This window comes from Pezoporus wallicus, unplaced genomic scaffold (assembly GCF_028554395.1).
Source record: "Pezoporus wallicus isolate ANWC-B61680 ecotype Strahan unplaced genomic scaffold, APGP_CSIRO_Pwel_v1 contig_7840, whole genome shotgun sequence".
Lineage (NCBI taxonomy): Eukaryota > Metazoa > Chordata > Aves > Psittaciformes > Psittacidae > Pezoporus > Pezoporus wallicus.
Genome location: NW_026641737.1, coordinates 630,508 through 653,311, shown reverse-complemented (window position 1 = coordinate 653,311; position 22,804 = coordinate 630,508). Strand labels below are relative to the sequence as shown.

General features: G+C 35.6%; 1 protein-coding gene across 1 annotated transcript in view; it reads left to right on the top strand.

Annotated features, from left to right (window-relative positions):
• Positions 1-22,804, top strand: part of PRKD1 (protein kinase D1) — a 135,280-nt gene that overhangs the window by 73,226 nt on the left and 39,250 nt on the right. The window contains exons 3-4 of the mRNA XM_057425045.1: positions 17,297-17,428; positions 18,134-18,294. Of these exons, the coding sequence (XP_057281028.1) occupies positions 17,297-17,428; positions 18,134-18,294 (293 nt within the window). The remainder of the gene's footprint in view (positions 1-17,296; positions 17,429-18,133; positions 18,295-22,804) is intronic.

The window sequence follows — 22,804 nt, the reverse complement described above, 5'->3', positions numbered from 1 at the left end:
TGTCCTCTGTGCTGGAATATTTGAAAGATTTCCTTGGGCCTTCTCTTTCCTAAGTAATGAAAAATTGTTATCTATTAAGCATATAGGTATGTATTTTTAGTGTACTTTGTCAGTTTTGCTACTATATTATATTTAAAAGCACTTTGTTTTAAACTAGATTCAGACATTAAAGATTTTAAACAATATAGAGTACTTTAAAAAGTGATATTGCTATCAAATAATCAAGTTAAGAGTGTTCATCCAGTGTTGGATGGTGCATACCAAAAATGTAGTCTGACCCTGTGCAAAAGATGGCAAATTATTTATTTTTAGTTTATGATTTATATTATTATTTAGATTAATCTGTATCTGTTGGACTAGGGAGGCCAGAGCTGGACACTGCACAGTATTTGAGTGGCGATGCAGGGACATTCGTCAACACTTAGTGGTGCAACCTGTCAGCCCCATGGATTTATATATGTCCAATTTGCTTAAATGTTCCTTAATCTGATTCTTCTCTGCTGAAATCTTTCTTACTCCAGGTTTTCCATATGGTATCAGGGATCTGGGATTCTTGTCAGTAAGGACTGAGGCAAAAGAAGGCATTGAGTACCTTGGCCTTTTCTCTAGCCTTTGTCACCAGGTTGCCTGTCCCATTCAGCAATGTGACCACATTTTCCCTGTTTTCCTTTTGCTGCTTTAGTTAAGAAGGTGAAGCTTACTATTCATATTTTAATCAAGTGGAAATCAGCATAGCACAATATGGTGAAATAAGACTGAAAAGAGATTACAAGCATGCACCCCACATGCTTTAAGTATGTCTGTGTTGTAACACATGCAAGTTTTTTCATTGATTTTCACCTGTGCTTTTCTTTCCTGTTGCTTGAGTTCTTGTGAGAGTCAGTGCTCTGCTTTTGAACTCTTCTGCTTTGGTGGGCATGCCCATGTGAGTAAGCAAGCTGATTTATGTAGGGTAGTAATTATGCCTTTCATTCCTGTTATGTTTTAAGAAACAAAACTGAGAAAATACCTTATAACAACAATTCTTAACATTTTAATTCAAAAACCTGTTTTTGTAAGAATGATTTCACTTGATCTTTGTCAAGCCATTGTCTCACCACAGATCATCAAAATATATCTCTAGGTCCTCTGGATACTAGTGAGGTAATGCTCCAGTTTTATTGTTACAAATAAAGATACTTCTTGACAAGACGGGCTTTGCATTTTTTTTTTTAAGTTATTTGCAGCAAGTTTAGATTGTTTAACTTTATGCCAGTAATGCCTCAGAAATTTCAGAACATCACAATACTTAAATTATTTAATTTTCTTGCCCCAAATCTATTTTAATGTTTCAGTATCAGATTAAATGAGTATTTAATAGCAGATCTCTCAATCTGAAGTAGTGTTTAATTTAAAATATATGCAACTTAAATACCAATAATGGATGTAAGAAACTATTGCAATAGTACATGCAATTAGAAAATTTTCTGACTGTTAGCTTCTCAAGAAAAGCTTAATGCATTTTTTTACTCTATTCTGTAAATCTAAACAGATGCCTATTTTGAGATACACTGTCTTTTCTGGCATGGAAGATTGTAAGGTTCTTATATAATAAAACCAAAATCCTAAAGAAAATTGTAGTAGCTTTATGATTTTGTTATGTCAAGCAATGTATACATTAAAAGATTATACAAATTGGACCTTTGAAGGCAAAGTTCAACTGGTTATTACTTTACTAAGGTACTGGGAACAAAAATGTGAGATATCAAAAGTCTTATACACTAATAAACTTTATTTACAAATCATCTTCCCTCTTTTTCTCCAAAAATTACAAGCATTTTCTTCTGATATTACTTTGATAATCCAAAAATTATAAGGGGCTTCATGGAGAACCACTCCTTAAGTATCTAGTTCACGTAGATCTGAAGTTAAGAAGTGGTTTTTTCCCTCTCTAGTTAAGTGCCATAAGTTCGGCAAGAAATACAATTTAATTCCTCATACCTCTTCATGTAACTTTTTTTGTTTGGTGGTTGCTGATTGGTTGGTTTGTTTTTTTTTTAATAAGCTACTGAAATCAGTTTTAAAAAAACAACAAACAAAACCAGTTGTTACCCACCTAGCTATATAAAGTGATCTTTCTATGAAACTTTGACAACAATATGAGTTTTGCCAGTGGAGGAGAGGTGGAGTCTACTCTCAGTCACCAGTTGGTGGTATCTCAAGGAATTTATCAGCTGAAACGCAAGAAAAGGGGTGGGTCAGTTGTTTGTACCTTTTCAGTTGCATTGTCATACCAGATTCCTCAGGGTGATTTCCTGAAGCTGGAATTCCAGCTTTCATCCACTTGCATCTGCTTTCAGTCTTCCTCCTGTCCTACTGCTGGAGTTTCCTGTGAAGAGTAGTTGCTAAGACGTGTTTTTTATATTGACATGCTGTAATAACAGCTCCTAAACACTACAGCAATCGTAAGTAAAAGATTAGCCATGCAGTACCTGTTCCAGTATTGCAGAATTGGGAATGGTTTCCTTCTCCCACTTGCACATGAATTTTAACATTGTAGAACTTTCTCTGGGCAATGCTGTGTCTTCAGAAGACTTTTTCGCTAGATACAAAGGACAGAAAATGAAAAATGTAATCTGTCATGGCCTGATAGATGATTACACTACTACAAATGAAAACTCTCCATAAACACTTAAGAGTATCAATATCTTCACACAGGTGAGTCTTAACTAAATGTAGCAATTCATTTCTGCAATGTTAAAATTCCTGTGTTGTGGAGTGGAGGAAAGTATTCCCACTTCTGCAGTACTAGAGAAGAGAAAGAAATTTATAGGCAGTCTGTAAATTCAGGAAGGTATTGGAATATATTCAAGTGTATTTTTAAATTATTATAGGTTTAAGCAGTTCGTCACAAATCAACTGAAGATGGCTTATCTCTCCTTTTTAATTAAAAATACAAATAATAATTAAAACAAACAAACAATCCTCCACCCCAGTAAAATAAAACAAAAAAAAACAAAAAAAAACACACAACCTCTCCTCCAAAGCAACCAAAATAAAATATAAAGAACAACAACAAAAAAAAAGAAAGTTTTTGCCCAGGTAAGTTGTGGCTTCCGCAGGCAGTGTTGGACAGAGCTTTGAGCAGCGTGGTCTAGTGGAAGGTGTCCCTGTGGGGTTCTGCCAAAAACATTTTATGATTCTGTAACGTACAGAATGAATAAGAATGTTTTTCATGAGTCTTAATAATTTGGGTATGCCATGAAAATTATTCTAAAGGGAGGAAAACCACCTCTGAAAATGAGAGAAAAGAGTGGCTTTGAGCACTGCAGGGGATGATATAGAGTACTTGAGCAGTGGGAAGGACAAAAGAAATGCAATATATGTTCAGATGCTTATACTGAACTGGTTGAAATGTTTTACTTCTAGCCCACATTATGAATATCTAAACAGAATGTAAGTTCTAAAGCTCTGCAAATTCAAGGTATGTTATGACAATTATTTTCAAATGGCGTGTCTGAAATAGGCAGTTGTGTTACTGCTGCAGCTTTGCTGCTGGAAACTGTGCGCTGTTGGTAAATGTCCTGAGGCACTGATATCTGATGTCAAAAGCTATATACTGATCGATTGCGTTCATTTTTTATCTCACGTGTCAATACTGGTCAGGGTAGATAAAGCTGAACTGTCAGTCCTAGTTCTATGGGTTTATATAATCAGTTCATATCCTAATACTGTGCACTTTCTAATTTTCACTGTAGTTTATTTAATTACAAGGTCTTTTATAAAGGCTGGACATCATGTGATTAATTTTTTTTCCTTATTGTACTTGCTTATGTTCTTGGGAGTTCAAGGAATAGTAAATGTGACCATCTTCTGACTTAGACCTTACATTACAGGTTCTTGATAGGTATGAAAATTTATCTGGAAAAATTTATAGTTCAGAGGAGTTGCTCATTGTAGCTGAAGCTCTCTAGTTCATTTTAGGGAAGAAAATTGTACCTGTGAATGTCATACAATATAACTGAAACAGTTTGTGGTAGAGCTAGAGGTTTCTGGCAAAACAGAAAGAATTTAATAAGCTCAGAATATAGCACCTGCTGTGCTTTTATATTCATAATGAACATTATTACTTGTGTTTTGCATTGGTGCATTATGCAGTAGGATTTTAATGGAGTGTAAGAATCGCATAACTCACTGAACAAATGTGTGTCTCTCTGCTGACTGGTCGAGAGGAGATAAGCACAGGCTATTGCAGTCAATCAGATGAATCGTCCTTCATTGCCAGTATAGATTCTGGCATTTTGGAAGTGAAAAGTTGTTTATTATTATGACAGCGAAAGCAAAAGGGTGTGTTGATTTACAGATTCAGTCAGTTGCACATTAAAAGAGGAAAAGGAAACTTTCATTATGAACATCAACAGCCCTCATAAATGCAGTTTTATTTTTACCTTTTACATTGTTTTTTCCTTTTATGTATTTTTAAAATATCTCTTTTAACGCTTTATTTCAGTTTGCCGCATGGGATTCTTATAGTGTATGTTGAACCTAGGTTTATTAGGCTGCACTCCTGGGCATACTTTGAACTGTGTTACTATTCTGTCAGTAACATATTGCTTAACACATTGCTGTTTTCTTAGCTATGCATTTTCTATTTAATTTCTTCTTCAAAATGTTAGAAAAGTTTGTCTGGTCTCCTCATGCACAAAAGAGAAAAGCCCTTTAATAGTGCTGTGGAAATCTCCACTGACATGTTCATTGAATTCAACATTTACTTAGTTAAATTGCATTTCAGAGTGAAAAAGCATCCAAACCTCTGGAGGAAGGATTTCATCAAGTTTTATTTGTATGAATGGTTCTTTTTGACTAGCATACTCTCAAAAATTAGTAGACAGCCCAAACCAGGAAGCAGGGTATAGAAGTTGCAGTCAGAGTTATAATCAAAGGTGGCTGTAAACAAGTAGCCAGTTATTCATAAATACTGAAAGGAAGAGAAAACAGAAGTTTCTCTTGAAAACAGTCTTACTGTTTGCTCAAGAGAAGGAAGTAAATTTATGTAAGGTGATACTTAAGTTGAAAAGTGTTCTTCAGTCTTTATGTGATAATTAGTATTTGCTATAAGCTTCAACTAGACCTATGAAAAGGTCGCTTTGATGTTCCACTCATGAAATAAAGGATGCAAATGCATAATGTAAAGGATGCATAACATAATGTAAACTTCACAATAGACTTGAAACCACCACCACTTTATCTGTGACCTTTTTGGATGAACAATATTTTCCCTTAAATGGAAGCAGACTCTATAGAAGGAGCTGACAAATGGGAGTTGCTGTGAGTCTCTGCTTCTATACTCTTGACTGTTTTTCAGTTTTGTTTTTCAAGGACTTCCAGGAAGCAATTATTTAGATGCCTTCAGACTTACATTCTAACCAGCATAGTTTATGTCCTATGCTATACCTTGTTCATGAAAGTTTATTAAAAACTGCTGTGTAAATTTGCCAAGTCTTTTCATGTTGCATAGAGCAAAAACCAATTTTATATTTACAGTTTTAATATGAGTTTGCTTATAAAAATTCTATCATTTTTTACTGGGGCAAAATTACATTGAGGTGTAGGAGATCTTTGCCCACTGCTGGAAGGCAGACGATGAAATGTTAGCATCTTGTGTGAATTAGCGGAATGTACTTCATCTGCTTGCTGTGAGCAATTGTGCTCAACTTGGCAGGATTCTTGAAGTAAGAAGGTCAAATAGCAGCTATTTTATGTTCTCTTGCTGAGCTGATGAGGGCAGGAATTGATCCACTGCTTTGTTAAGAAGCTGTTTTTGTTTTAATATCTCGTAGACAGTACGTCACGTGATTGCTAGATGCAGATATTTTATTTGGATTCAGCACAGTTTATACTGCCTTGTGTATGATGAAATGTATTGAACTGAATAAAAGCTGTAGATAACTATACAGTTATAGTAAATGACATATACCAACATATAACTGGATTCTAATGTTAGTTCAATTGCCAGCTCCTTGAGATAAGCATTATGATGTTATATATCTCTGAACAGCATTTTATAGTACTTACATAGCTGGTCACAGGTTGTGATTTTGCTTTGTTGTGATTAAAAAGCATCCTTCCCTTGGTGTCTTAATGGCTATGTTAACGCTTTTTTTCTGGTGTCTTTGAGAAATGCAACTGTCTTTTCTCTATCCTGTCTAAGGTTATATATGGGGGTTTTTTTTACAGTTATTCTTTCTCTATGTCCTTTTAATAGTCTCTAGCTGTGATATTATTTCTGATTTCTGTAGAGGTAGGGCTCATTACTGATTCAGTTAAAGTGAATTGATCTTGCATCCCTCATTTGTCAGCCTACATTGTTCTTGGATCATGTATTTCAGATAGATGACTTTGTATTTGCAGTTCTTAGGACTAAAAGATTCTTTCCTTCTTTGTTTTGCTTTGTTTTGCTTTTCTTCAGCTTCTAAATGTTATAATTGTTACCTTCTAGATACAGATGTCAAGATTCATATGTTTTGTGTTAGAAGAATCTTTTAAATTTCCCCCTACTGTCTTGCCTTACTGTACTTTTCTTTCTGCTGAGGAGGGAATAGGTAAATATAGGATGAAAAAAATAGCCTATTGACATCACTTCCTTATATTCTCTGTCTGCATCATTGACAGTACAAATTGAGTAAAACGATATGCGACAGGCAAATGTTAGTGTGGAAGCAGGTAATGTGTCAACTTCGCGTCTAGTGCTCATAAAGAAATACAGGCCATGCTAGTTATTCTTACTTGGGTGTTTCTACGTGTTTTTAATATTTAACCATTATCTCAGCAGCAGAAAATCTGAAATAATTGCAAGATTTTATGAGGGTGGATTGCAAGAAAGCAAGCAGTGAATGACATTATGTTAAGTAAGCTTTTTGAACCCTATTAATTTTTCATTCACGTGAAGATTTGCGATGTGATTTTTAAAGCTTTATTAGTTGGTAATAATAAACAATGTCATTTTATATTTATAAAAAATTATACTAAATGTTGAAAAAGACACTATTGGTAGGGAAGATGAACTTTCCTTGAGAGAAGTTACACAAGTCTTTCTGTTGGGACAGGACCTTTTTACGAGAGGCTACTGTTCTACTTCAGGGTAATAGATAAGGCATTCTACTTGGTCCAGTTCTTAGAGATAATACATTATTAATGTATTTGTGTGCTGTTTAAAGAAAATAACAACTTTTTTGTTCAGTTGAGATAGCATACTTGGTTTTCCAGAATTCATACAATCATTTTCTTTTCTAAAGGCTCATAAAGAAACTATGCTTCATAAAAGAAGAGGTTAGATGCTCAAATAGATGAATAACTATTTGCGACAGAAAAGAAAGGGTGGAAATGCATTCTGTTTTCACAGTGGAAGCAGGTAACTAGAAGAGGTTCTTAGGTCTGTGGTGTTAAATACATTCATAAGTGATCTGGAAAACATGACTTAGTAAAGTGTCAATATCACCCCAAATAAAATCCAGTATAGATCAGCATGAAATGTTAGGAGAATTTATTGATTTTTATTTACATAACAAGGGTCTCTGAGTTATGTATACTACCTGAAGTTGAGAAGTTCAAGTTATAATATGAAAATATAATTTCAGAGCTCAGTACCAGTCGAGAAAAATGAATACTTGGAGTTCTTAGGAAAGGAATAGAGACAAAACTGAAAATGCTTGTAAACGTTGTGTCATCTGTCTTTGTCACCTCCTCTCTGCTTCAGAGAATGCTTTTGTTGCAAAGAATGAGCATCTGAGATAGTGGACTGGGGAAATACCACCAGATGCTTTGGGGACTCATCTTTGAAAGGCAGGATTAGTAGATTTTGGTCTGGACCAGTAATTCTTAGGCTTTTGTATTCGTCTCACAAGATTTCTCTGAAAAGAAACATTTTTCAAGTTACAGCAGTTTAAAAGCGGTAACCTCAATGCGTGCAAATTTTCTGTCATGTTATGATTAGGGTAAAATAAGCAATTACATGATTTTTGTTATGCATCAATAAGTTGTATAGCCAGGTTTCCAAGAAAGGTGGAATTGAAGTGAATTACAGTTCATTAATTACATTCACTGCTGTTACTGCATTTAAAAAAATGCCTATCAGCTTCTAAAGTAGATCAAATTAATTCTTGATATTAATTTTATGTTATATATGTTGTTTTAAAGAAACAACAAACTTACTTTCCTTAAAGTATCTTATTCTCACTTGGGTGAGGATTTTTTTTTTTCCTTTCTTGCTAATTTTTACTCTGTTAATGTGATGCACATTTACCCTTCTTTAAAAGTCAAAATCTCCACTTAGTAACAGTACTCCATAGATTATTCAAGTATTATATTTCACCAACCCCACTTCAGCTGATCCTTTCTTAAAAGATTTGAGGTGGTCAATGAAACTTGGAGTCTGTGGTACCGTGTCCTATATTTTAATGGATATGTCTCTGCTTTTTTGGGGTTTCCGTGTGATGGTATCACCTGATTAGCATTCTGAATCAATATGAAATCCTTGCAATTAAACAGGCATTAATGGAGAAAACAAAAGGGCATATTAATGCAAAAAATCTTTCCATCAAAGGGTAAATCAACTCTATTTACTGTTTTACAAATTTATTTAATCTATTTAGTTTTTCCTTCCTCTATAGCATGTGAAACTTGGACATGGATATAAATTGTTTCACAGGATATGTCTTCAATAGCACTTGATCTTAAAGGTAGAGTGGCAAAGTCCCATAGTTCAGTGGTCTCCGTGTTTGTGAGTTTTTTATTGTGCGCCCCATCACTAAAAATTTTTCAAGCATACACCCCCAATATATGTACATTTATTTATAACTTACATGTGTCGCTGAGGTTTTAGTATTTTCTTCCTGCAGCCTAATGGATTATCTTGTGCACACCCACAGATGAGTGTTCTCACTTTGGAGACCTCTGCTATAGGTTCACTTGAAGTTGTGTATTATAAAAAAAATTGTTCACCTCTAAAAAATGTTAAGCTCATCCTTTCTATGTGAGAACATGTAAATTAAGTTTTCTTTCTCTTTTTCTCAGTTCATATTCTTTCAGTTGTTTTTGCTGCCTACACAGATTCTCATTAGAAAACTACCAAAACTTGAAGGTTTCTCTTTTCCCCACCAGACTCCATCCCCTTCCATCAAATAATAACCTCTCCCACTTCACTGTCACTGGCTACAAAATGTAGTGGGGAACAAGATTTGTTTAGGCTAAGCAGATGACCCTTTGATTTGTCATACGTTTTTATTTGATATATCTGTCACAATTCCTTTGACCAATACCTGGTTCACCAAACATTTGTGTCAGTGTATTTGTTAAATGGTAGAATTGAATGTTGAATGGAAAGTCACTATAAATGATTCAGAGTGTGACATAAAGGTAACCCATTTGGCAAAACTTGCCCATAAGACCAGTTGTGTTGTTAACCTGTCAATAGTTCGTTCTGCGCTGCTTGGATATATGTCAGGAAAAAAAAATAGTCTTTTGGGAAAATTGCTCTGCTCTTTCAGTCTCTGAATTCATGGTCTCAATAACTCATTACTCCACTAGGTTTCAAATAGATATGCCTCACACACACACACAAAAAAAATGTCTTTCAATATCACTCTTAAACTGATAAAATTTACTTTCATTGGCTGACTGCTGGCTTTGGTATTTTAAAAGTGCAAATAGCAACAGTGAGTCTCATCATATTTCCGACAAATGACATTTGCAACCCTTTGTGGAAAGATACACATCGTCTTTTAGGAAGTGCTGTAGGCTTGTACCTAAAGGTCTGAACACAAACAAGAAAACCTCCTTCCCTTGAGGAATATAACGATTTGAAACAGAAACTAAGGAGGAAGAGACTAAAGAGCTGCCACAGCTTACAATCTGCTGGGTTGTTTTTTTTCTCTGTCTGGATGGTAGTGTGACTCGAGCCCAGAGGCATTGTCATTCTGACTGAAATCTGGCTCTTAGAGAATGTTTCTGTTAACCTAGTCAAGATGTGTCTTGTTGCCAAAAAGAAGTCTGGAGAACTTGCCTGCTTCTTGGGCCATGAAGACTCGTTTCACTCTAGATTGTTGGTGCACAAGGTCATACTACAGTGGTTATGTTTGCTTCCTGATTTGTTTTTTTGGCTTCCTCCTCTTGAATCCGGTAAGCTCTTACTCATTTCCCCTCCAAAGGAAACAATTCCAGTCTCTTAATCTCTCCTTATATGGAAGTCTCTTCCATGCCTCCAGTGGTTTTTCTCATCCATCAGTTCTTCTGTTTTACCATACTTCCTTTTGGGTTAGTCTCACAGAAACTGAGCACAGAATGTCAAGTGAGGAATAATAGTGTAGCCATTTCCCAATGTTAATTTCAATTTCATTTATTTATCTGCATGGGTGAAATCCTGGGTAAACTTAAGTTTTAAGTAGAACTTAAAGTCAGTAGAACACTTATTTTCAGTGCAGCGATATATTCTCTAATCATTTTGCTTATCTTTTTGACCTTCAGATGCACCTTGCCAGGCACTGGAGATGTTTCCATAATATGTCACTCTAGAATTGTTGTAATCCATTTAAAAAAATCAACCACAATTCAGAGCAGTAATTTATTTATGTCTTCCAGGCTGTGTCATCTGGGGCATTTCATGTGCAAATTGTGCATTTGCTTAGCATTTTTAGGTTCCCATCTCCTTTTTTTAGTGTTATCCTTGAAATATTAAAGTGGGGTTGAGAAAACACAATGGTTAACAGTCATGCTTCTATTCCTTGTCTCTGATGGTCCCATATCAAAGATCTGAGACCTGAAGAAAACATTGTTAGTCAGGTGGACGCTAAAGTGTATTCTGGTAGTCATATGTTTCCAGGATTAGTTGTTTCATCACCTTCCTGGGGCTCAAGGTGAGGCTGACTGGCTTGTGGTTCCCTGGGTCCTCCTTCTTGCCTTTCTTGAAGGTAGTCTAGAAAATTAGTTCAGTGTAAGATTGTATTTTTAATTCCATTATACTTTTAGCCATCAGCATTTATTCACCACATAAACCATTTCCTTAACCTTTTATGAAAAAACTTGAAGGAAATATGTATGTTTTACAAGTGCTACTAGTTCTTTTTGAACACTTCTTTTTGAGATGTATGATTCTGAAAGGGACTATGTAATCCATTTGATTTTTTCAGAAGTCTTGGAAAAGAACTGTAAATAACTTAGAAAGCAAAATCAAAGGAAATACAGATGTATAAGACATGCAGTATTTACTTAATATTAATTTGGATCTGTCAGCATAGAAAAGGAGCAAGAGGCTTTATTTTTAATTTGGAGCTGCTACTTATTCCTGGTAGTCAGAATTAATTTGAACATGGCATCAATACCTCCAGTAAACTTGCAAAGTATTTAATTTTGTTTTCCTATGCTAAACAAATACGTCTTCAGTGTAATTTTATGATTAAGAGGGTCTGAATTCATGAACTAAGGTATTGCTAGTTTTTCCACTTGCGTGAAATATGGGTAAGAATTCTGTGCTGGGATTTCGATGAATGTAAAGCCTGCTGTATAGTTTGTGTATTTGAATCTGTGGAATCATTCTCAAATAGAAATACGTTACAGTTGAATTTTAAATATTAAGAATATACTGATGAATCAAGCATACTGACTCATAAATGTTAATCTTTTAATAAAACTCTCCTCAAAAGTCTGAGCTAGCACTGGAAAAATGATTGCAAATAGTTTATTAGCTCCTACAGTTCATTGCTTAAATCTCATGTCACGGGTGAGACATTGTAAACAACAGACTATAGAGAATCTGGTTACTGGGGTTTGTTTAAGAACTAAGGAGATCTGAGCTTTTACCTTACTTGGATGCCTCCCATGCTGGTTCGTTTGCTCCCTTCCCAGCCTTGCATTTGGTGGCTTCCTCACTGCCCCTCCCAGTAAGGAGGCAGCTGCTGGCCAGGGCAGGTTGGGCACAAAGTCATGTGTGTTCCTGCTCTGCCACTGGTTGCAGCTACCAGGCCTAGGCATCACTGACCAAAATCTATGGATGTCCCCTAGTTTCCATCTCCCTGATCTCTGGGATCTTGCCTCACTTCCAGCATCTTATCTCTAAACAGTATCTTCACCGTTGTCCTTCCAGTCCCCCTTCTGAGATGACTGCTTCTTTTCTGGGAACCTTTCTTTTCCACCTCCTCATTTTTCTAGAACCCCCAAGCTGTACTTCCAGACTAAATAGTCCATGTGCAGAAGCACAACAAACATGATCAATATTGTAGCTGGTGGTCCAGTTTCCTGTCTTTAGTACTGGAGGATTGAGAGTGAGCCACCTGCTTTTGCTTAGTCTGGATGTTACAAAAAAATTGCAACTAGCCTGTACCAGTTGCGGTTAGCAAGAAGCAGGCTTCTGTTTGAGAGTTCAAAATTCAGTTGTATCTCCTCCCGTGTCCCCACCTCATACAGCCAATTGCCTGAATGACAACTGTTAGCATTAATAATTTAAGCTGGTTTTCACCTAAAACATTAGGATAAAGCGATGATAGGTAAGGTAAACAGATGAAACTTGTTGTATTAGAAAGATTTTCCTTCATGTAAAATTTAGAGTGCTGAGGTACTTGCATACATATCCAGAAAGGTCATTAGATCCAAATATTCCATATCAATGTTACCCTATTTCAGTGCAGAACAGATAAAGAAAGTGTTATTATAAATCTGCACACATCTAGATTTTAGGAAGTTATCATTTTTGTTAATGTATTCGGGCCCTGATAATGATAGTTTAATTTTTAAATCAGATTTCAAGGTGGAGATCAGAGATGAAATATTTGGCCTATATGAATGGCCATGGCTCTGCTGACTTTGGAACTCTGAAAAGACAGACTGTCCTTGATTGTCAGAATGGAACATCAGAAAGAATAAAATGTTTTCCTTTCTCTTAGCCCAGTGAAATTGCATATACAGTCATTAATTGTTATGGTTTAGTCAGTGCTTATAGTTTTAATAGTGTGTAATGATATTTTTTAAGTTCTTGTATGGGAGGACTTGGTTACAAGTGCCTGCAGGACGTCAATGGGATACATTACTCCTAAAGGGATTCCAAATGGGAATGGGTAGCCAGAGAATGTCTGCTTTTCATAACTGTAAGATATTGCTAATAATGTGGTTGACGGTTTCTTCTGCTATGAGAGGTGTGGGTGCTAGATGACAGCTCCCGCTACATGAGCTCTGTTGCTCATAATAGCAGGATCTTACCTCTGCTAATAGTTCAAATTCCTTTTGGACCCAGAACTCAAAATGATGGGTAAATCCTTTGCTTCTTTCTGAAAGCAGGTCCTTGCCACTCTGGAGTTGCAATGGCTTCTTGTTCTCATTTCCAGCTGTGCTGAATGATAGATCTGCTCCTGAGCCCAGAACAAGGAGTACTGGGCATTAACAGCCAAGTCATTGACAGACTTGATGAAATAGTCGTCAAAACTGTTGTAGTTTCGATGTCTGTGTATTGGTGACACAAAGAATGCTTAAATAGAGGATGACAGGTTAGCCTGAGAGATAACAGTGTAATGGTATCATATTAAGAACATAATATTGCAGACTTTTCTGGAGAGTAGTAGGGTTTTCAGGGTACAGTTGTAGACATCTTTGAAGCCCCTTCTTTTTTTACAGCACAGAAAATTGCTTTCACAGCATCAGCTCTCAGTCAAAGCAAAAGGATAGCCTGACATTACTGAAGGTTTTTAGTTAATTAATGTCTCCATTTAATCGGGGGGGGGGAGTACATATCTTTGCATCAGAAGGGCTTTATTTTTTCAGTGAATAATGCAGGAGTATTCTGAAAGTTAAAACTGTTAGTGGCTATAATGAAAGCTTTTTTAGACACGTAATATAAGAAAAATAGTGGATTGCAAGATGATGGAAGAAGCTTTAAAGAAGAACCTGATTCATATATGACTGCTTCTGGAATTGCAGGCTCTGAAACTTTAAACTGTTCTAGTTTAGTCACAGGAAGTCAACTATGTCATAGGGTGGCAGAACAAGAAATATGAATTAATCCGTATTTCTAGAGATTAAAGATTTGTGTGACTTGCTAGTTAATATAGTTCGCTCAGATTAAGTTCTAATGATACACTGTTTTCAGTGAATAGTGATCTAAAGTCACATCATTTCATGAGACCAGAAAACAGAATGCTGTAGGCAGAGCCTGATGGGAACACATAAATCCGAAACCTGGAAAAACACTATTTTTACCTTGAAAATTAAAACCCAACACACTTCCAAGCCTTTTTTTTTCGCAGTTCATAGTATTTGCAAAACCACCCAGTAGATCCGTGTAAAACTCCTCTCCAATCTTCCAAGTTGGCAAACATAATTTCAGAATTTAAATACATGCATGAATACTTACTTTAGTTAGCTATTCAAGGAAATAGGCATAAACTTACATTCATACTTAAATCCTTTGTTAGGTTAAGATTTACAAGAATGATATGTAAAATAAACATAGTGTTTTAGTAGTACTTTGATTATTAATTGTATGCTTTTGGAAACAACCTCAGGAAATATCTTTATAAACAAAAAGTTTGTATCTCTATAATTCACATATATGTTCTCAAATTCAGCCCTATCATGTCTTGTGGGTCTTATAGTAGGGCCTTCTTTGTCTTCTCCCTTGAGGAGAAGTGCATGCTCACGGAGTATCTTCTAGTAAACCTTTTTGTTTATATTTATGTGCAAATTGAACCAAGAGGTTGTGGTTTAAACCCAGTCAGGCAACTTCTTCACTCACTCCCAGTGAGTGGTGCCGGGCTGACAGCAATCGAGGGCACCCTCCCCCCCCCCCCCCCCCCCCCGGGGCTTTCCTCTTCCCCACTCCCAGAGGAATGGGGAGGAGGATCGAAAGAGTGCAACTCCCACGGGTTGAGACAAGAACAGTCCAGCAACCAATGTACAACACATTTGGGAAACAACACCACCGCTACCACCAACTACAACAATGATAAGGGAAAATAAAAAGGGAAGAGAATACGATACCACCGGCCAAGAAACGAGTCCAACCCAGAAGCCCGTGTCCTTCCGGGTAACTCCCAGTTACCCCTCACCCTGGCCATGACGTGCTGTGGTATGGAATACCTCCTTGGCTAGCCTGGGTCAGGCGCCCCGTCTCTGCTTCCTCCCGGCTTCCCCTCCTCCCTGGCAGATCATGAGCCTCACAAAGTCCTTGGCCAGGGTAAACATCACTTAGCAACAACCGAAAACATCGGTATCACCAGCACTGTTCCCAGGCTGGAAGTCAAAACACAGCACTGCACCAGCTACCACGAAGGAGAAACATGACTGCTACTGCTGAACCCAGGACAGACAATAGCAAAGAAGTGTACATTGCAGTTCTGTTGCAAGGTGTTGAGCATGGTGTTCTAGTTGTGGTGCCTGCCCTTTAGAAAGCTCCCAAATATATATAGCTTTTCCATGATCATTTTGTTATGCAAAGAGATGGAGAGTGCCATTACAGAGTGAGCATTGCCTTAACAGTAAACTTGACCACTATTGTCTGGAAAAAAAAAGTTAGAAGAATAGGATTTTTTGACAAGTATCCTTGTGTGTTTGGAAGTCCTTGAAGCTGAAAAAAAAAATATGCCTGGCCCAACATTGTTAAGTAAATATAAAACTATTATATTTCAGATTTGGTGTGTTCTAGCATGTTAGATTGTTTTATGAAGTCCTAATTTTATGAATTAAACTTTGTAACATGGCTTATTTTGAAAGCTAGGAAGTGAATAATTCTGGGAAAAGAAAATGAAATCCTAAATTAAACAAACTGTTACGTGATTTGGATTGTTTCAATGAAAATAATAAGGCTTGATATCATTGGAATCATTGAAACCTACTTGTGTGATGGTATTCCAAATATCTCTGTTAAAAGATGCCTAGAGTGGTTGAGACTAGAAATATATTCTTCTGTGGAGACATTTGGAAAAGATTTTTGTAAGAGTCCTTTGTGCACAGAAGGAACTGAGTCCAGGGCGTAGGTCTTTATTGGTACTCTGCTCGAATTAGTTAAAAACTTTTTCTTGATTGTTACTCAAATTTTTGGTTCTTTTAATATACAAGGAACAAGCCAGGGGCTAAGGGTATTTGGGTATTTTAAGAATGCATTTGAACTGAACCATTAAAAAATAGGTTTTCTTTCCCTCTGAGTTGCAAATCAGGAGTGCATTTCTGTTGAGAGACAAAGCATTTCCATTTAGTGGCTACCCACCTGATTCATTCATACTGATATCTGTGAAGATTAAGCACATGCTTTAAATCACCTGTTTAAATGGCAGTCTGAGATCAAATGTTTGTATATGTGATTAATGTTAACAACGTTTGACAGATATTATTTTCCCTTGGACTCTGATACGTGTTTAACATAATAAGAAAATATTTAATTAAGCATATTTTTAAAAGTATTGTGGTACCGGCTGCATCTGTATACTAAATAGTTCTTCAAACATTGTCACTGTTTATATTTCTAGTTTACACTAGTACCTTTAACTAGCCCTTATAACTTTTGCAACTGTTACACATCACTTTGAAATGATTGGAACTCTGGGAAATGTATAGCAGTCTTCCAGACTGCTCTGCAAGGGCTTTGTCTTTATTGATGATTGGGTGTATAATTGCATGTTTTCTTTCAAAATTCTAGTGTATATTTTTAACTTGGGCAATCAGTTCACCAATAACAACATCAGCTGCTGAATCAGGCATACCAAATGGTCAGCTGAAATGGCGCATTTTGGATATATTTTCCTTTACTTGTCTGGAACAAAATTGTTTCTTTACTGCATGTGTTCTGTTTATCTTATGTGTATAAGATAAATTCCTGAATTTATATGAAAGGGATATATTTACCTTTATAATGCATATATTACCTTATATTACCTTACTGAAGTTACCTGAAGGGATACATTCCCTTTAGGTGTAGTCAGTCAAGTCTGTGAAAGAGTATTTTGAAAAATTTCCAACATCTGGTTGAACTCTGGCAATTTCTGATAAATGTCTGATATGCTATTAATCTCTTGTGTTTTATTGGCAGCATCCTCTTAGGGAAGTTATTGCTGTAAGTGTGTGAAAGCATCTTTATCCTTTTCCCAGTGGTCATTGTAGTATGAAGGTGTATCAGCAATCTTTTTATCTTCAAAATACAGTACAACCATTACAAAATTCAGAGTTCATCATTGTAGTGACCAGAAGTAGTTTAGCTTAGTTCTGTGACGAAGTCCCACATCAATAAAGCATATTAATTATGTTACTAATTTTAGTAACATTTTGAATGATCTTGTTGTTACAGCTTCTGCTACATTTGAAGACTTTCAAATTCGTCCCCATGCACTTTTTGTTCACTCGTATCGAGCTCCAGCCTTCTGTGACCATTGTGGAGAAATGCTGTGGGGGCTGGTGCGTCAGGGGCTCAAATGTGAAGGTAGGCTGCAGTGAGATGTGATTTTACAGCCTCAGGAAGCGACCTGTCCATTCCACTTACACATGTTGTCTGTGATTCTGCTTTCAAATTGAATAGGTAGAGATGTAGGAACTATCAGAATAGTTAAGTGATTAAAGAACTAATCTTTCTGAGTGTTCTGAGACCTCCGAGATAAGGTTCTGTAACCTGAAGTGCAAAACAATTGGTCTATATATATTTTTAAGACAAAATTTTCTGTATCTTACACTTCTCTATGAGTCTGGGCCTGTATCTCCTTCTATATCTCATTAATTCAGATAATTTAACTGAAATTGCTGTCAGTACATATGAGGTAGTAACAGCTGTCTGTTCTCATTTTGCCACAACTATTTGACTCCTGGTAGACTGTATCCAATAGGATGTACCATTTGCAGTGAAAGACTTCCTTACCTCTCAGATGCTGATGACAGAAATTTCCTGCACTGTAAGATGATAGATTCTTTAAAAATTAAAACAACGGGTTATAGATATAACTATTGGGAGCTTATAGCATTATCTCTCTAAAAATCTGTAGAATATAGGAGTTAAACTAGCAGAGTAGAGGAAGAAAGTTTAATAAAAAATAAGGGTGGTGGGTTTGAATTCCTCTTGTCTTGGGGAAAAATAAAATCTTTGCTTTTTCCAGTAATAAACCATCATCAGAAGGTTTTAAATTTCTCTTTTCAGGGTGTGGTCTAAATTACCATAAGAGATGTGCATTTAAGATCCCTAACAACTGCAGTGGTGTACGGAAAAGGCGCCTGTCAAACGTGTCTCTCACAGGACTCAGCACCGTTCGGACAGTTTCTGCAGAACCCTCACCCAGCATGCCTGATGAAGCCCTTCTGGTATGGGATTCCCTAGCTATAGAGGTTATGGGTATTGTTGGTAATAAACAATGACATTTAGCACTCTCTGGTTTTGCCTATTGTAGACTACATAGAAGAGTTCTATGTAAGTTATAAAGCATTGCTGTGAGAAAAAGCATCTTGATGTAGAGGGGAGGTCACCAGCTTAAGGATTGTATGTTTAAGGTATGTGTCACTTCTGATACTCCCAGGAGTTTCCTCCCTTTGTCAAGAATTTTGCAGTTCTAAAGGTGCCACTCATGCTAATGTGAGTAGTTGCATCTTGGGGGATGTCTCCTCTGGAACTAGAAATTGAATTTCTTCTGTGTCAGAGCATTATATCCATTGGTTTATGATACAGTAAAAATTTGCCTCAGGAGAACACTGTGACCCTACCACCACAGTGTCAAACTGAGTATCTGTCATAGTCAGGGCTATAGTTGTTTATTTGGAGCCTGCATGTTTAGCATATTTTTAAGTGTTCAGAAGAAAACTGATATAGATCTTCCTGGTGAATGTATGTGTATGTCTGTATATATGTGTGTAGATATACATTTAGATATACAGTATACACACGGGTACACATAAATATATCTTATACTTGTATATACATTATAGTCATGCTTCCCATCATGAAAACAACTCTTCTGAGAACAAAATGTAATGACTGTAGCAAGTTAAATTTTTTTTTTTTTTATCTTTGGCATATTTGTTCCTTTCTACACTCGTGGTTATAATGTACTTGAATAGTTAAGAATTTATACTGTGTGTAAATGAATCCACTCCTAAGTGAAAGCTTTGAAAACCTTAACGTTTGAAAGAGAGGAAAGACTTTTTAAGTACACAAAACAATTATCATGTTTTCCTCTCAATTGGAATATTAAACTTATTAAACGTGACATACTAAAAGGACACTATTGCAAATGATGTAGACCTGGTGTTATATGCGGTACCATCTATGAGCCATAATTATGTACTTATCCTACTGATTATCATTAGCCTAAAGCTACTTGGAAATTAAGGTTAACATTAACAATCTGTTTTTTTAATTGAAAAGCTGCATAAATGAGCATGGTGCTTAAGTTTTGCAAAAACTGCAACAACAAATCTTTGTAGATTATTCATAATTCTCAGTAGGTTGTTTCAGAAATGCTGACTTACTCAGACCAAAACAGAAAATTTTAAAGGAGGCTGGCCCTAGTTCTGAACTGTTTCAGGAATTCTGGTTAAAAAAATTGTGAGCATCTTAGTATAGTGTCTATAAATATTCACTGCAATGTATAGTTACAGGATAGCAAAAAAAAATTAATTTGAAAACTTTTTTAATTTTAATACTGTTATTTGCTGATACATTCTTACATGACATACCTGTTTTCCAAAACTACGTGTTTTAAAACTGTTGAGAATATTAAAATTGACAGTGAAGAAATACAGTAAGTTTTACATATACTGCAGACTATACTTCCCTAAGAACCTGTAATTATGAGTGTACCCATGCTGATGGTTCAGAACATCACACATGCACACACACGTGCATGTTCAAAGAAAACATGTTTACAATAGGTACAGAGATGATCACTAGACCAGAGAAATGAAATAGCTTTCCAATTTCATTCTTTATTTCAGGAAATCATGGTATCATTTACCAGATTTTCAGACATGCTCTCACATACGGCTTCTGTACGTCTTTTGTTTTGTTTTGGGTTTTTTACATTGAAGTGTTTCAATTTTTTTTCCCCATTTTTTTAAGTGTCTATAAGCTTTGTCAGTTCTCCTCTATCAGGTCTGTCCTTTGGACTCCATTCTTCTGCAGTACTTGTGAGATAAGTTTTATGGCAGTTTATACTGTGATGCCAGTCTAAGCATGCACTTTGGAATGTGTTCCTTTTTTCTACAGTCTGCATGAATATACTAAGCAATAGCATCCTTGTTCACAAAATCATACCATTCATTATACGTATTGATGTGGCACTTCAGCTACTGGTAGCAAAATATAACCCATGTTTGGGACTACTGAATTCGTCAGGTATCTGTCAATTCGTTAAATAGGACTAAAATACTTTTGCTTCTATTACTATGTGGAGTCAGAGCAGTTGGGAGAGAAGTAGTTCGTAGAATTATTTACTAAGTTATGATTTCAGAACTTTTTGTCCATCTTGTGTGAACCAGAAAGAAGCCAACTTTAGCTCACAGTGTTAAATTCAGCTTGTAAATCTGGCTTCTGGAAAAATGACACTTACAAAGTTAAGACAATTTGCCCTAATTTAGGAAATGGTGGCATTTAAAAAAATCTTTGAGACAGGATAATGTGTATCCTGCAAAGGGTACTTTAATTATCCTTTCATAGGGGATCACCACACACAAACACAATTTCATTTTATGTTTAAATGTATTCATAAGCCAATAAAGCAGTTCATTTGAGTTGAAAATTGACTGGGGACTACATTTGACTACAGCTTTAAAAATCTACCTCCAAAGAATAAAATCTGGGCAATATCCTTTTTCTGATTCTTAATTTAGTAGTGTAAAACTCATCAACAGAAATGCTAAAAACAAGTAGAACTAGGAGAATGCTATGTAACCCAGATTTTTACCTGTCATAGCTCAAATGCAGTTCTTTTGCATTCTATAGCATGGAATGAGACTATAAAATAATCCCACTTTCATGCTTGCTTCTAAAGTAACATTATTTCTTTCTTTTTTCTCTCCCTTATTTCTTCTGCTTTTTCTTCTTTCCAACTTCCTGTCTCAGTCTCCTGTCAGCCCTGGCTGTGAGGTATGTGCTGTATTTACTCCCTATCATATTATCAGGAACATCCTTTTTTTATGAGTATCAGTATCAATGTGAAGAAATGCAGAAATTTAATCAGATTAGTATATTACAGTCTTAAGAATTTACTAGCATTTGTTTTTCTTCTAGAAAGAGTATACCCAGTGTGACACTCCAAAGTCCAGGTTCCAAAGTGAAGGTCATAATTCTTATACTTAACAGTAAAATTAGCTAACATTAAAATATTTTAATACAAAAGTGGCTTTTTCATTTCTTAGGCATGATAGAGGTCATTGGTTGGACTGAAGCTCTTTTACTGACAGTACGACATGGGAAGAAAATTTTAACTTCATTTCAGGACATTGGGAATTTGCTGGAGTAATGTATAAAATTAATATTTTATTTTAAGCTGAACAAACCCAACCTTTAAGTGCTCACCAGCAATAAGCATGTACTGCAGTTTAGTTGCTTTTTCAGAACATGGTTTCATTAAAAAAAAAACACAAAACAAAACAACCCAACAGTCAAGGAATATGTGGAAATAAAAATAAACGGTGCACAGCTAAGTTAAAGCTATATACGAAAAGAGTATCAAGTCTAAATGAAAAACAGTTTGGTGTTTTTTTAATGGTTACTTCACGTCAATGGATGTCCTCTTTGAATTTCAATATGGATTTTCCAAAGAAGCTATTCATGTTTAAACTATGAAATGTTGGCCTCTTTCCCTTGCAGCATATATTTGAGAGGCAGCCAGAGAAGAGCAGGCTTTGCAAATGTTTTCCTTTTTAGTAATACTACATAGATAATCTGAGGAATATTTTGTTATGGTGAAATGAAGGTTATCATCTCTTTAAAAAAAGTAACTTTATTTCTTCCTAAAACACATATATTCTTTTTGTAGAAAAAATGCATTTTGTAGATATATTACAGTATTACAATGCCACAGAATACCCATAAAACAATTAAACAAACATATATAGAATATGGGTTTTCTAATATCCAAGATAATTTTGTTCTAAGTATGTGCTATCTTAAAAATGATGAATCCATCAATTTGGGTAGTGATGGATAACCCTGTATCAACAGTAATTAAAAGCAGTAATAATTTAAAAAAAAGGTATTTGGAGGAAAAACAAAATTAAGGTTTTTTTTTGTAAAAGAAAATGTATTAACCATCTATGTTTTTACTTCAAATATATTTACATGAGACAATAGAATTTTATTTCTATTTATTTTTATATAGGTTACCATTATTTTGGTAACTTTTCCTCATTCTTCTAGAAGTGATGAATGTCGATATACTAAAGTTATTTTAGTTACATTGGAAGTGATTTCTCAGAAAAAGCCTAGCTGGGCTTTGCATTTTATATAGCAGTGCTGTGTTTCACAGGGCACAGGTAAATGGAATATTACAAAGTCACTTACATATTTACTTACTTCGCTTTTTCTGAAGAATTTGGGATTATTTTTTACTAAATATTTTAAAATTTAAATAATTTTAATTGAAAAGACTATTTACCTATCACTGACAGGCTACAAAGCACCAGGTGTTGCCTGCCTCTGCAGATTTGTTATGAGCAGAGCTAGCTTCAGGCTTTTCAGCTATATATAGAAGAGTGATTTTGCAGAACTAGGACAGTAGATTCTCTGGAAGGGAATTGTCTTGAGTGAGTTGTAGGTGGTCATTTTCCCTTTCTTCCCTTGTACCCAGTTCTTAATACAGCTGCTCTTTTCTCTTAC